Consider the following 16,515-nt stretch of genomic DNA (forward strand, 5'->3'; position numbering starts at 1 on the left):
TTAGTCATCCTCGTGGGCGGTTAGGTATTGGTCTGCCTCGGCGGACCTCATTTTTTCTGTCATGTAATTAGTGGATATGGTAATTAAGGCTCCTCCTGCGAACGCTGCGATGTAAGGTAACATTATATATATATTATTCATTTTTCCATGCTTTTCTTACAGCAAGGTAATGGTCTAAGGGCTTGGGTCCGTCGTACAGGCAACACCAAATATGTTGACCGCTACGTAGACAGCCACATCGGACGCAAATGCCGTCCCAGTGTTCCCTGTCTTCCCATCTCACGCCCTCGACGTCGTCAAAGCATACGAAGGTCTGGTCTATTTCCTTCTTACGTCGCGTGAGCGCCCGGGAGGTTTCGTGGGGACAACAACGTTCGGCTAAGTCTCCGTGGGTTTCACAGACGACATCTTCGAGGTGGTAACGACGACAGCGGTATTTATGCCAGTTCTCCTCGAAGTGAGGTTCATCGCAACGGAGACAACGGTCTTTGAGGCAGACTCTGTTCTCGCGGTGATATCGTAGGGCCTGTACAGTGGACAGTTCCTTACCGCAGTCACCGCAAAGGGTACTTACGGTCTTCTGACAGACTTTCTTGGAAAGATGGTATTGCAGTCGCTGCTTGCTACTAAAAGCTCTATCACATTGCACGCACTTCATTATATATACCTTATCTTTTATTGTTAAATTGTTAAAACCAGCAAAAGATAATGATGTAGGTCTTATCCTTTATTGTTAAATTGTTAAAGTAAGATCATCGACATCATCTTAACCATTCTTTGATATCATCTGTGGTAATTTAACAAAATGACGATAAAAAATAGACCCTTACTTGAGACCTCTTTGCAGTATTTAACAAAATAACAATAAGAAAGAAGACCTATGCTAATTCCTCTTGCTGGGGCTTAGTAAGATCTTCTTTGCGACCTCTTACTCTTCCAAGTCTCCTCCTCGAACGTCGTCTAAAGTCCTTTGTGCTTTAGTATCCGCGGGACACCAATGTCCAACGAAGTCTTCTTCAGAGAATACCTTATTACAGTGACGGCAGCTGTGTTTCTTACGAGGCTTTGGCGTTGGAGGGGTAACGACAATGCAGTCAGCAGGTAGTTCAGATGTAATGCAGTCCATATATATATATTCACAGAGGGTATCGCATGAAGTCCTTAAGGGAATCCCTAGCCCAACCTATCATTGTCCAGAGCGCAGCAAGCCTCTCTGTGCGCTTCAGATTGCACATTTCTTCGTGTAGCTCTTGCACGCGCTCCCGTAATCGATCGATCTCTTCTCTTTGCATCTTAATGGTATCTAATTTATCTTGCATGTAGGCGATGGTCTTTTCCAGAGGCTCCATTATATATAAATGGATCCAAACCATATTCCTTGCAATGCTCTTATCGTAGGACCCACCGGCTGCGGAAAGACCCAGTTCGTCGTGGAGCAGCTATTAGGACCCTTTAGATACCGCTTCAACTACATCGTGCTATTATGCCCCACCTACGTGAACAACCGCACCTGGACTGGTATAGGCGCGAACGATGACGACTTCTTTGTGGACATCTTAGACCCTAATGAGTTATCCGGTCATTTGAAGTTCTGGCACAAGCAATTCCCTAAAGATACACAGACGCTCCTCATACTGGATGACATCGCCTGCGGGGACGACGTAAAAAGACGCACCTCCGAATTAGTGAAGCTCGCTTTCAGCGGCAGACACGACAATATCAGCGTTTGGTTGCTTTCCCAGCAACTTACCAGCGTCTCTAAACCCTTCAGGGAAAACATAGGCTCTCTCATAGTATTTTATACACCCAGTAAGTCTGACCTGGAAACCATCTTAAGCGACTACGGCGGTGAGATATCCAAGGAACAGTTACACGAATACATGCGGCATTTAAAAACGCACCAACATTCCAAGATGATCTTCTCTTTGAGGTTTCCGTATTCCATAAAGATCGCAGATCTTTAACTCCTAATGTATATGGACATTGAGCAGCTCTTAGATGAAGTCCCCACACAGTTAGATGAAAGTAACCTCAAGGAACAACTTAACATCCTTGTGTCTTCTGGGAAGTGTAAAGAAATGATAGGTAAGGAACTTACCCATGAGCAGGTTAATAAGCTGTCAGAAGAGGAGGTTAAGAAGTTCCATAAGAGGTACGAGGCTGCCCTTGCAAGTAAGACCACGGACGCCGTAGTAGACTCCGCTATCCGACTTGCCACTAAATTGCTTGGACTTGCGCTGCCCATAGACGACGTGGAGCAACTGCGGAAGGACATAAGCGAGGACTATGTTATCGCCCAAGAACTTAAGATAACCTGTGGGTGGTTGTCTTTGAAGTGCGGTAAGTTAATGGCAGTCGCCTCTGCGGCACTTCACGTAGCTCAGCACGTCGACTTGAAGGAGGTACTAGGTTCCTTTGGAACATCTTGGAAGGACTTCAAGAAGGACAGAGAAGTCGAAAAGGTCTTCCAGGCAGCACTTGCTGAGGTACCTGATCAAGTCGCCTCAAGTACCTAGTCAAGTCGTTATCAAGTCACCTCAAGTACTTAGTCAAGTCGTTGTCAAGTCACCTCAAGTACTTAGTCAAGTCGTTGTCAAGTCATTGCCAAGTCATTGTCAAGTCGTCATCAAGTTACTTGTCAAGTCCTTCAAGTCCCTTAATATAAGATGAGTGGCACCGAAGAACAACCAGAAAAGGCTCCCGTAGAAGATACCAAGATTACCAAGGCTAAATCTCCGGGCAGAGTCGCTGCCGGAAAGAAGCTCGCGGAGATGAACAGGAAGAACAAAGCCAAAAAAGAAGAAAAGGTGGAGGAAAAAGAAGAGGAATCCTTTATTAATCCGGGATACGTCATTGGCGCGTTAGGAGTCGCTATAGCAGCAGGCAGCCTCTACTTACAATGGCGGGCAACGAAAAAGGTAGAACCACCAACGTATCGCGCACCTGTGGAGGTTAGAAAAAGTAAGATCCCTGAAATGGAGTAGATTTATCACCACGTACCGTGGCGACCTAGATTTTCCTTCTCGCTTTGTAATATAATGTCAACCGCGTTATTGAAAACTGTTGAAGAAGCAGCTATCATTACTTCTATTGTTGCGGGTATTGGTTGGGTAGGTAAGAAAGTGCTCAAAGAAGACTTTACTGAAGACCCAAGCAAGAGCTTCGCTAATTTTGCTAAGATGACCGCTGCCGTTGGCGGGGCTATCATGGTAAAGGATTACCTACGGAAGGAAAAGTACATCCCTAATGTATAAATGGCTAGCGTGGTCGCAGGTGGAGTTATTGCAGCCTTAGCATTCACTGGAGCTAATTATGGTGGTCAATATTTGGATAGATTAGTCAGAGGCGACAAAAGCGGAGATTTGGCCGCCGAAAGGAAGAGACACGACTTAGCGCTGGAGAAATATCAGCGGGACGTGGCAGCTTGGAATGAAAAAAGACAAGCTTACAGGGATTGGTTGGATAAGAATTACCAAGACAAAATGCAGGCGGATAAGAACTTCGAAAACACAGACTACGCCTTCAAACTTTATGCGCAAGCACACCCCGCGGCATTAACGGGGTTAAGAAAGCCTCAGTTCAAGAATTACTACCAGCCTTCTAAGAAACAAAAAGACAATGAGTTGGTCTTTGTAGGAGTCGCAGGGCTGGCGGGAGGCGTGGCCTTGGCGTATCTGCTCTAACGAAGGGGACTTGTCCCCTGTAATATATGATCGTCTTTTTGGAAAGCGACAAGAATAACTTTACCACTTATCTGAATCCCCCCATCAAAGCCTGTAAGGTTCGGTTGGTTAGTTGCTCTTTGTATAATTCTTGGTATAATTTAATTAATGGCTTTGTCATCGGAACTTCCGGCACCAAACCAAAAATACCAGATTCCCATTACACCCCTATAACACTGGCTAAGGAGCTAGCAAAGCATGGATATACTCTTACCACAGGATTACCCCATGAAATGAAATTCAAGAAAAATAGTGGAAGCGCTAATTTAAAGGACAGTTCATTGGTAGAACTCCTGGGTCTTACTAGTACCACGATAAATAGCGGCAGTACATATGATGTGAAATGGAAAGTCGCATCCTCTTATGAAGTCTATTGCGACTTGGTCCATAGTTACAACAATGGAGAAAAGTCTTCTCTTATGTCCAAGTTTCTGCCCCAAGGTAATCCATTTGACCCAGTGGAATACACTCCCATTTCTTTGAGCTATGACTTGTCTAATTTGGTAGAAAGCATAAACATCACCATTAAAGTGGACGGAAAGACGGTGGATTTTAACGGACGTAAGATCAATCTCGTTTTGGAATTCATATAATGGGCCGCGTAGAGGACAAACTTAAAAGGATTTACTATGGGCCGGAAGGCTATTGGAGAGGAGCGTCAGCTATCAAGAAACTCGCGACCGCGGCCAGGGTATCAGACGAAACGGCTAAGAACTGGTTGAAAAAACAAACCCTCTGGCAGGTCTATCTTCCCGTGCCTAAGTACATTCCCAGGCCCAGCTTTACCGTAAATACCCCCAATGAAGTTCATCAGGCGGATTTGCTTTTCTTGCCGCACGATAAGGTGAGAAAGAAGACCTATAGGTACGCTTTGACCGTAGTTGATATCGCAAGCAGATACAAGGACGCCGAACCCATAACCAGCAAGGATTCTGGGGAAGTCGCAGAAGCCCTAGGTAGGGTTTATAAGCGCGTCTTGAAATGGCCTAAGCTGCTGCAAGTGGATGCGGGGACGGAGTTTATGGGCGTGGTTACCAAGACCCTGAAAGACCACGACACTAAGATTAGAAGAGCTAAAGCAGAGTACCACAGGGGTCAGAGCATCGTTGAAAGATTCAATAAGACCTTGGCTGAGCGTCTCTTTGGGTACCAGTATTGGAAAGAGCTGGAAGATCCCTCCAAACGCAACAGGGAATGGACTCAGCGGCTCCCCCAGGTCATCGCGGCTTTGAACAACGAGGCGGCCAGGGCTACGGGAATGAAACCCAAGGATGCCATAAAAAAGAAACACGTGGAGCACAAGTCCTACGTCAGAAGTTCGAGGGCGGTCTTCCCCCATGAAAAAAAAATTAGGTAATGTCACAGTCCGATATCTCTACGGACCGGGTGAATTAGAAGGAGGATCCAAAAGAGCTACGGATCCTAATTGGTCTTTGGAAACTTACCAGATCCGAAGCGTAATAGCTAAGAAGGGTCAGCCCATCTTGTATTATCTTCACGATGGCCCCACACGTGGGTTCGTCTTGGAAGAACTGCTTATCGTGTGATGTCCGAATGCTATCGTATGCACTCCGTCATCACACATCCATCGCTTACCGTCAAATGCAGACAGCGACACCTTCTCCTGCGTGACGTTATGTATCTGATGACCATAGCTGCGCAGGCTGTTCATCTTATGCCGCTGTTCCTTGCGTGTTCGTAATACGTTGAGGTAGGACTCGTGCGTAATGTCCTTCTTAACCACGTACTTTTTTACGCCTTTAGCTTTCTTTTCTACGCCGTCTAACTTTAGCACGCTGTACATCTTTGGTTTCAGACCCACGTACTCTACTATGCGTTTTCCTAACATTTCGTCTTTCATCTTCCCAATTACCTTCTTATTCTTCGCAGAGTAAAGGAAGTGCTCCTTCGGGTAACCGCTGGTGTCGTACTCGTCTATGTCGGGAAGGCAGTCTTTGTAAACGTCTTCCGTTTGCACTTCTAGAATTAGGGAGTCGGTGTCTGTGTACAGGAGGCGACAGCGGTCTCCGTACTTTGGCTTAAGCTTATCGTAGTAGAACTCGTACATAAGCAGCTTCGATAGATCCAGCACCGTAAAGCCTGTGTAAACGGGCTTGTTTAGTAAGAGGTTTGCCTTTTTCATGTGAATCACGTAGAAGTTCAGCATTTCTACGTATCTAACGAAGCCTGGCTGTGACACGTATGCTTCTGCTTCCTCTTTGGTGCTGACTATTTTTACGCTTACGCGCTTGCGGATGTTCTCCATTGTCTTTCCGAACACGCTGTTGTTCATCAGTTTGAAGAGGTTTTTCTCGAAGTCATTTTCGCTGCGGTACGCTTTTGCGTGTTAAAGTCAATGTAGGGGCGCATCCAGGGTTCCTGCGTGAATTTTAGGACTCTGTGGATCTTCTCTACGCGCATTCCGTGTCGCACGTAGAACTGCAGGTTGCGGTAATGTACCACATACTTCTTCTTATCCATCAGGTTCATAGTTAGTTTCCTGTACGGTTTGTAACCAGGGCACATTTGCTTTTGCAGCGGACTTAGCTGCTTAAATGGTATCTCTATCGCTTCTGGTGCTAAGGGGAACTCATTGTGTTCGTCGTGCAGGCGCTCTGGGTACTCCAGATCCACTTCTAAGACGTAACCCTTGTCTTCCTCCTTTCCTACCTGCATGTAGAAGTCTATCGGCTTCACTGGATCCCATTCGAAGTCTCTCACAGGTAGGTACTGTGACATTGCCCAACCATAAAGGTTATTCGCATCCAGGTAGTAAATGTATGTGGTTGGTTTCTCTGGGTCGTGCTCTACTAAGGGGTTGTTTGCGCGGGCGTAACGTCGGCTGGGTCCGCATACGCCGCCACGAATACCGTCTTCCATAAACCGATACATGTCGTACTCCGTTAGGAGATCCAACTGCGCATTTGTCTTCTTTAACAAAGCACTCCAGCTGAGCCCAGGAGCCGTGTAGAAATTAGCGGGATCCAATCCGTAATATTCCATAGCCATCTTTCTGAAGCTTTGGAAAACATCTGCGAGCAGCACTACGTCAGACCTTAGGTAGATGTCGTGGTAGTCACCCATGTTCTCACAGGAGTACTTTTCCCACACGTCTAACGCATGCTGGTACTCCTCATCCTTTATACCAGACTCGTTTAGGGTGCTGTAGAAGCGATCTTTGGGTGGTAGGGGTTCTTTGAATCGATCCCAGGAGTCCATGTATTCGTATGGGTAGACTCCTTTCCTTTCCGCGCCGTATTGACTGGAAATGGGAAAGTTGGTGTTATACTTTACGAGGTTTGCTAAGGAGTCCGCCATAAACTGCTGCGAATCTAAGAACTTTAGCTTACCCACAGTTACGGACATGTAGCGCTCTTTGTTGTTGGGTATGCATTTGACGTCGGAGCCGTCTGTTCCTTGTAGTAGCAAATGGGAGTCGTAACCGCGGAGGTTGTGAAAGAACACCGGAATCTCCATGTCTGGATTTACTTTGAAGTTTATATTGCATTTCCAATGAGCCGCTCCTCTGTATTTACCCGTGATGTGGCAGTGATCTCTAACCTTATCCACATAGAAATCCTCAACAAATGCTTTGTGGCAGTGAATGCAATGCGTGGAGGGCTTTCCCGGCTTCTCACCTTTCTTAGCATACTTCCCGCATTTAAAATGAGCTTCTCCTAGATACTTTCCATCTTCATCCCACGCTTTCTTGGCTCGTCTTCCAAACTGAAGAAGCGTATGTTGGCAAATGTAGCATTTTTTTGCCTTGTTAAAAGCCTCCTGGTTCTCTTTGGTAAATTCCATCTTCTTTGGACATCTTAATTGTTCTCTAATCTCTCCCTCCTCTTCTCGCAATGCTTCTAGAAACTCATTAGCTGCGTTCTTACCTCGGTAAATCACAGGAGGGTTTGCTTTACCGTCTGATTTGACTACTATGTAACCAAAGGAGCAGATCTCGTGTAATCCTACCTTATTCGTGGCGCCACGTTTCTGCTCTTCCTTAGTTATCAACGCTTCGAAGTCTGCATATATCACGTAAGGCACTTGCATCTGCTTTTGATGGTCTGCGTATGAAAGCTCTTTGTTGGTGGGCATCTGGATCCGTTGCGCCACTTCTTCGACTCCGCGGCAGATCTCATCGTGTTTCTTTAGGGTATTTAAGGATGTAAATGACAGCAAGCAGCAGTCACAGAAGTACTTTTTGCCTTTGTGCTTAGTATGTCTGTAGAATAGTCTGCTAATGTGTTTAACCCATGAGTAGTGTCCGCCGTGGTAGAATAAATGTACGCGCTCTCCTTTACTTTTTGACAGAACTAACGGTACTATCGTCTGCTCTCTGACTCCGTAAACGTTAATTGCTAGATCGTTTATTTCCTCAAATATGGGGATGTCTATCAACTGCATGGGAAATTCCACACCATCCCACTCTAAATCATCTGTGGGATACTTACTTGTCCTACAGGGATCCTTCTCTGCTGGATACAGTGCAGACCTGATTGCCCACATAAAGCATCGATTGTCTTCATTCTTCACGTTTACAATAGCCTTCTTCCTTTCTACCCACGTTGGTAGCGGTACGTAACTCCCCCCTCGTATGGGTACGTACCTGGCTATACTTATCTCTATTCCTTCAACCTCCTCTACTGTCCAACCCGATCCTTCTTTCGTGTAGTTAGACAGCGACTCCATTATTGCTTCTAAGGCTTCACTGAGTGACCTATCCAGATTCGTGGATTCTAATATCACTAACGACTTTGATCGCAACATTGCTGTCGTCATTACCTCGTCTTTCGACAAACTTACTTCTACCATTATGCTCGCTTTCAGGGCTCCTAATTCTTCTATACCTTTTCGGAGAGTCCTTTTAACCTTCCTTTCTGACTGACGCCAAAACTGTCTAACGTCAATCTCACCGTTACCGGGTATTGACACCGTGCTGAAGTTGCTTTGGGATTCCATCTATATAATAGGAAATATTTTATACCTAATACCAAGCACTTTTTAAGTCGTCGTAGTCGTACTCACAGTCCTGACAATGCCAAAACAATTTAACCTTAGTCTCAAACTTCTTACCACATCCACAATCATAACTGCTCATACACTTCGTCTTCATTTTCAAATGCTTTTTCAAATCCGCTTCTTTCTTAAAAGTTCTCTTACATTCTTCGCACTCCATATATAGACTAACATATTTGCGCTGTTGCCCCCAACCACACTTGGAGTGGGTTGTTTCCGTAGGTGGATTTTTGACACGGGTCTTGCCCGTGTTGAGATTGCGCTGGAACCCCCATTCCCTATACTACTCCTCGAAGAACCTTCACTTTTGTACTTTTCCATGACTTGATTGTACTTCTCTTTAAATTTTTCATCTTTCTGCATCCTTTTCTTCAACCATTCTAATCTCCTTTCCGCGGTCGCTCGGCTATCTGGAAGAATCGGGCGATCTTGACGAAATGGAAGTCTTAATTGATAATGTCCGTCAATTAACTTTACTGATTTGTCCATAATATCTTTCGCTCTGTGGTCTTCGATGGACATACCTTCATCTGCGTCATTATAAGAGTTCCCGAACTCGTCGTTATACATGCGTTCTATTTGAAGGTTTAGCTTCTCGTGTTCGGTGCTAGTAAGACTCACATTCACTTGACTTTCTGTAGATTCTACTATAGGTCCATAGACAGTCCAACCGAAGGGGGTTTTCACCGCAAAAGGCTCTCCCTTACCACCTTCTCTTCTATCCAGTTCTTTCTCTATAATATCTGGACGGTCGCTACCGATGAGGATGGTTACCCTTCTTCTGTCGATTTCTCTTAGGGTAAGATCTTTAAGGTGCGGCCATTTCTTTATTTCTTCATTGGTCGCCACATGCTTCGGCAGAACAGGAAGATGTCTCGTGGTCAGTGCGTTCTCTAAACGGAAGTGTGCGTCTCCAGCCAAAGATTCTACTTTTAAGTCTATTTCATATTCGCATTTCCTTTCCTGCGAATTGACGGTAGACACCGTAAATCTTGCTTGCCTCTTGGTTTTGATCTCTAATTCGTCTATTAAGCTCTCCATACAGAGGGTTGCGTCCGAACCACTGTCAAAGAATGCATATGTGATGATCTGCTTGTCACTCTGAGGGGTGCTGACCTTGACAGGTACAACCTTGAAGCATACTTTCGGTCTGCAAACTTCTAGTGCGCTGACTGTGACGAGATCACTTGGCTCTACTGCTATAGCATTTGGGCAGACGGTCGAAGGCGTTGACTGACTAGTTGTCTTTACTGAGTTTGTTCTTTCCTGACTCCCTGATGTCGCCTCTCTTACTTGTACATTTCTTTCGACGCTCTTCCGAGTTGAATTGCTGTTGTCTTTCACGCAATCTCCTTCGCTGTCTTCGATGTGAATCAAGTAGTGATGCTCCTTACCGCATCCTGAGATTCTACACTTGAATCCCTTTGTACACGACTTGGCGCAGTGTCCTTCTTCAAGGCAGGCTCTGCAAAGACCGTGTTGCTTCACCGTCTTAAGACGATCTTTTAGAGAAGAACTTTTGAATTTCCAGCATCTCCAAACTCCGTGAGGTCCTGAACATTGTGGGCATTTGTGAGCGATCGCAGATGGGCATTGGCTCTGATCACTTTGAACGGCTGCTAAGGTCGTGACTTTATATCTTTGGTCAGATCTTTCTTTCTTTGGATCTCTTCTTTCCTTTTCTGTCGTCGAGGAAGTCACCCTTAGTTCCTGTCCGTATCTGTTGTTAATTCTGTCCGCTGTATTCTTAACGAACTGGACGAAGTCTGCATACTCAGCTCTGCCCTTTATCTTGATAAGATCTCCAGCTTTGTCGGCCCATTTCCTCTTTAAGCCTTCGTCTGGCAGTTTTCTCATCAGCATGACTATGGTCTCTTCGTTGTCCAAGCGACTTGAATAACTGAAACCCATGTTAGTAAGCACTCTCCTTGCGTCTTCCAGCTTCCTCGCGAACTCCATCAGGCTGCTAGCGTCAGCTCTTCTGATCAGAATCTCTTTCAGTCTCCTGACGTGAGATTCAGCTACCATGTGCGGCTGTCCAAAGTTCTGATGTAGAGTTCGCCACGCTTCAACGTATCTTTCGCATACCGGGAGGTTCACGCAGCTTCTAATTGCTTCCTTCGCCTTTCCTACGCATTGTGCTAGTAAACGGGTAAGTCTCTGCGACTCGTCCGACACTTGACTTTCGATGTTATCCTTGAAATTCGTAACGAACTCTGCGTACTCCAGGGGGTCTCCACTAAACTTCATTAATTCCACTTTCGGTAGGGACGGACCTTGTTTGATTGCTTGCGCTATCGTCGTCCAAGCGTCTACCATGGAACTTTCTCTGGGTAGTGATGGAGGGGCATACGAGGGACAAAACTCTGTCGGCGTTGGATTTTGAACAGCTGGAACATACGGCGACGCCGATGCTCTCAGCGCCATCCCTTGGCTCACTTGCGGCGAGCTAGTGAGTTTCTCTGTAAGGGTAACGGGTGTCGACGCCATTTTCGGGCTCGTATAACAACAATTAGTATAAACACTGGGAATGGTATGGTGACACGATGGAAGTGGATCAGGAACCTGCATGTGCGTACCTTTCATCGCGAATTCACTAGTCACTACAGGTACGAAAGTTTTCTTGGAATACTGGTCATCTCTTTTCAATGGGGATTGAGGCCGTGGGCGGCTGAACTGGGGTGTAATCTCAATGTGGTTCTCGCTTTCCCAACGGGAATGTTCAACGTTTTCTTCCGTAACGTATTGTTCTAGCATCAATTCTAGAGCAGCCTGCTTCGCCTGGGTTTCCGCGTCTATCAGCTCGATTTTTCTGCTAAGTTCTGCCTTTTGCTTCTCTATCTGCTCCATTTGGCGATCTAAATCTTGTTTCTGCTTCAGCGCATTTACTCTAAGTCTCGCTTCTTCCATAAATTTCGTTTTCTCTTTTATACTAGACGAACTAGAAGCACGACTGAATCCAGATTCGGATGGGGACTTTGGTCTTTGCTTGTTGGCTCTCCACTCATTCAACAAGTTTTCTATCTGCCACTTCATGTCTCTCTGGTTTTCATAACTATCCATTAACAGTGTTCTCCTCTCTTCGTCATCTTCAATCTCCATACATATCTCGTGGGCATCGACAAACTTCCTGAACGCTTCATTGTACTTTTGGACACTATCTTCTAGTGTTACCACGTCGACTTCAGGGCTCTTCATCAATTCTTGTACTCTGTTCCAATTCTTCCTCAGCTCTCCAAGATATCCTGATCTACTACGTCTATACCGAATCGCTCGTTCGGCTCTGACTTCTTCTTCGCCAAATTTCTTTGGTTCTCTAACTCTCGAAGATCTTCTAACATCGGGCTCTCGTTGTTCAGCACCAAAACCAACTAAATCTTGCGTTAATGATGGCCATGTCACCTCTTTTCCACCATTCTCTACGCTTGGTTTTGCTGACACTGCTCCCTTAATTTCTTGGAATTTCTGGTCGGGCTCCCTGTGTCGCACGTGCGATTCTTCATGTACTTGCTCGTGGACTGATTTTACTCTCTCAAATCTCTCTCTTAAATCTTCACCAAATTCATCCAAATCTCTTCCATCCTGGTCGTACATCTTCTAGTTTAGATAATTTCGGCGATTTCGATAACCAAAGTCAATGATAAATGACATTAACTTCGAATGAATGTAGTCTCCAACTACATAAATAGTCGAGCCTTCGTACACATTGACTCCAACATACGTATTTATTAGCTCCAGCTTGACAATTGTTCGACAATTACACGGAAGATTGTACGATTCGCTACAACAAACAACTTATAATTAATAAGCTTCACAAAAAGGGGCAAATTAAAAAGGAAAAAGAAAAAAAAAGAAAACTACTTACAAGTTAATGATGCACGCTCGACTGATTCTTGATGTTAAATATTTATGGCGCCTGCGGGGCCTCTAGTCTGCGGAAATTCTTAATCTTACAACGAGTGAAGCTTAAAAATTAATAAGATGTCAATTTGCTGCGGTTTTTTGTTGTAAAAAATACTACTACTACTAATGATAATAAAAGACATTGAATGTAAATGTAAATAGCTTTGATAATTATTATTTTTTTGATTTTTTTTTTCAACTGTGATTTCAAATTTTTGCACTGGGATTTCACGTTTTTGCAGTGTGATTTGTGAAAAATCACGGAGTAGCCAACCAATCAGAATCGAGGTTTTTGATGGTCATGTTGTTAGACACACAAGAGAACATCGTAACAGTTTTGATCAAGGAAAACAGGAAGATGTTTTGTCTATCACTGAAATGCTCTCTTGAGGACTGGGTTAGTCGGTCAGCATCAGTCTTTCACTTGCTGCATCTAGCTAGCCGTCTTCATTTTTTTGATGATGCAGGTTATTTTAATCCCTTTTTGATTAGTTAACCTATTTTAAGACAAAGAAGTACATTACCACTATACTATTTGTCAGTGGAATTTCTCAAATATTTCAGAAGTTGAAAGAGAAAAAAGAACTGTGGAGAAAGTGGTTGTACCAGACGACATCACAAGACACTTCACAATCCTGAAGAAAGTCAGAACAGTACTGAGGAACCTGTAAGTAACCAACACAGCAAAACACAAGATGAAGAGACACCAAAAGGTAAACGTGCCACGTCCTGTGACAGCTTAGCAGAAGAAACTTGCCTCCTACTTTTTCAAAAAATTCCAACTCGTATATAACTCGCGAAGAGAATTAGTTCTGAAACCGTAGCTTGTAACATTTCGTCAATAAACGAAACATTCTCTTTATTCATTCCTATAGGTCAATATATATATATATAATATTCATTAACACTTACCTTAAGAAATTGTATTTCAATTATCATAAAGGCGAGTGGGCATAGCTGTGTCATCGTATGCTTCCTCTGAGATTGATTTCAACGTGCCCTAGTGCACGAAAGTGAACCTTATTTAACTTTGACTGTATGTAAACTGAAATATTTTCCAGCATTCTAGTTAAAGATTTAACGAAGGGCGGATGGATGGAAAAGATGTTCATGTAGAGTGTAATTAATTAAGTTACAAAGACTCTTTTTTTCTCAGCCGGCATGATATTAGTTCTAGAAGCCATCCACAAACTATATGACGGGATAATTTTTAATAATAATTTCGATAATTTTGAGAATTATATAATTTGAAGCGCTAAAATAATGTCAATCATGACCGGATATAAGTATTTAAGATAAATGTTCACATTTTTCTATAAATATATAACCTTATAAGGCTTTGCCTTAACGAAAGTGATCAGCTGATTGAATCGGGGATAGGTTGTATTTTTCTCATATTGACATCTCTTCAGCGTAGCAATAGCGTAGCTCATTGAAACCTTATCATGCTTTTGTTATACCGGGACGCTGCGGCTGAGACAGACTGTCAGCGATAACCTTTCTTTTCCTCTTTCTTTTTTTTGTTGAGAAAGCACTGATACAAACAGGACGGGGGTACTTGAATCACTCAGAAAACAATATCTCAGGCCTCGGGCTAGCGCTCTTTTAGTACCAACAAAAGTTTCATCGATTAATATCTGACCAATGATACCTGGCCATAAATGTACTAATTTTTATTAGTAGGGAGTAAAAGGGGGGAGGGACTGTCTAGAAAATACTATACAAATATAATATTTGTTTAAAAACCATAAATATAACGATTGTAGAATAATTATAGAATTGAATTATAGAATTATGAATTGAACTTGATAATAACTGCATTGAACTGAACTAAACTGAAATTTGGAAAAACTTTAATACATACGCTTCCATATTAATGTGATATATTAGAATATGTATTCTAATTCTTCCTACATCATGCTATAACAGGCATGTGATAAAATAAAGTTCATATCATCATGGTACTGCAATAGATATGTAATCTAGAACTCTGGCCAACGCGAATATATAAAACATGTTCACCAGTTTTGATATTTATCTATTTCCGGTCCGGTATACTAAAAATCGTACGTGCTGATTGGCTGCGCGAGCGGGCAGTATTTATGCCTTATGAGACTGCGTAAAGGCGCTCTGTTTGCTGCTAGAGAAAAACACACTTAGCCAGATATGGTACTTTTGGTCCGATATCCTGACGTCAGGCTAACGTAATCATCGCGTACAATTGAACTCAAAACTAGGTCATGACCGCGTTATAGTTTTACAAGTCCAGAATCGCCTTAGTCCTTGAGCTTGTATAAACGTCTTAGTCATTTTTCGTCCGCCATTAAATATGCCATGACTATCCGCGCCAACAACAACTTTCAAGATTTCCCGCGAACAATTTTGGTCCCAGGCCTCGCGTTGTTTGCTTCCTTGACTCCAAACCACAAAACGGAGTTCGCTTGGTTTAAAAAGGAGCGTTGTTTCCAAGCCAACGAGGAAACTGGCTACTCAATATGGTGAACGAAGAATTATAACGATTGTAAATTTTACGCAATTCTCGAGCGATTCTGGACTTCTCATCGCAAAACCAGTCCATATGAAAATCACTGGTGTCAAATGCCATATATCATATTCCGGCGAGCTCACTTCCGGTACGAAGCTCATATGTTGAGCGAGAAAATACACGGATTTTTCGACTATTTTACGCTCTCTCGTGAATTTAAGTGAGTCTGTCTTTCATTTACCACTGGATTTAAGTAAAGCAGTATGTAAACCATTACTAGTAGTAATATTAAATGATTTGAGGCATTTTTCGGTACGTCAAATCTGTGTTTTCCGAGTACCGTTGAGAGTCGATTTTACAAGGCGTTACTCGATTCTCGACTATCTAGCTGCGAATAACTGGGTCTAGCTTCAATACCCGCCTTTGAATCATGATTTTACCACCAAATCTGAAATCTTGAATAAATTATCTTTGTTTTGATATATTATAAGTCGACTTTTGTGAGATTTTTGGTACGTCAAATGGCTGCTAAACTACATCATCTGGTCTTTGTCCTTTTGATCTTCTATTGTCAAACTGTAGAAGCCATAGAAGACGATTTTAGGGAACAAAATGATCAATTTAAGGCAAATTCTCCTACCTTCACTTACGAAATTTCGAAGTAAGTTGGAATAATTAAGCTTTTTTTTTTATTTAAGCGTTCAATAAACGTATTTTTATTCTTATTCTTATTTTTATTTTCAAATTAGTGAAGCCGAATTGTATAAAAAATAATTTTATTGTATTCATTTTATTGTAGCTATTTAATCTATGCCATCTCTAAGAAAAGGGATAGTACTGGCTGTGGAACTTCTGCTTTATCAGAGGTTGTGAGCAGGATTTTGACAGATTCTGGAGTCGAAGGGGTTTTAATTAACAATCGTATACTGAATGTATTTGGAAAAACGATTTCTGTTTTAAAGAGCAAAGCAAAGACTGCAGCTAGGAAGGGTGGCTTCTCTCTCAGGAGATTAGAAAATAAATGGAGAGGGACTACTCATAAATTTACTGTGTACTACTCAGAAATTGACAAGTGTGCACTTGAACAACAGAACAGTAATCTTAGAGGCCAAAAAAGAGCATTAGAAGACACTGTTGTGGAAGAAGTGTCAAAAAGGCTGAAAGTAGAAGAAAAACTACAGGCTGCTCTTGAAAAATCGGAAAGCTCTTGTAACTTCTACAAAAAGAGATTCAAAAATTTAGTCAAAAAAGGTATAAAGAACCAGGAAAAAGCAACACCAAACAAAAGAGGGTCTTCAAAGAAAAAGAGTTTTCATGAGTTCACAAAAAGGCACCAATACAGGGTAAAGGGCCAGATGAAAGAGCAATGTAATGCAACCCTCTCCTTTC

The 16,515-nt window shown here is 43.0% G+C and overlaps 1 protein-coding gene and 1 long non-coding RNA gene across 2 annotated transcripts; both read right to left on the reverse strand.

Moving 5' to 3' along the window:
- LOC148906373 (uncharacterized) lies at nt 1–12,332 on the reverse strand. The gene is made up of 2 exons (XM_089038014.1): nt 9,023–12,332; nt 1–104 (listed from the first exon to the last, which is right to left on the reverse strand). Exons 1-2 carry the CDS (start codon nt 12,330–12,332, stop codon nt 1–3), a joined length of 3,414 nt encoding a protein of 1,137 aa, XP_088894140.1.
- A 108-nt stretch (nt 12,333–12,440) lies between these two features.
- On the reverse strand, nt 12,441–12,695 carry LOC148906374 (uncharacterized). The gene is made up of 2 exons (XR_016121321.1): nt 12,604–12,695; nt 12,441–12,519 (listed from the first exon to the last, which is right to left on the reverse strand). It is a non-coding gene; the product is annotated as an uncharacterized LOC148906374 (long non-coding RNA).
- Between the last annotated feature and the right edge of the window lie 3,820 nt (nt 12,696–16,515).

This window comes from Actinia tenebrosa, unplaced genomic scaffold (assembly GCF_029948245.1).
Source record: "Actinia tenebrosa isolate PJP-AT-01 unplaced genomic scaffold, QUT_ActTen_1.0 PGA_scaffold5__44_contigs__length_20552954, whole genome shotgun sequence".
Taxonomy (NCBI): Eukaryota; Metazoa; Cnidaria; class Anthozoa; order Actiniaria; family Actiniidae; genus Actinia; species Actinia tenebrosa.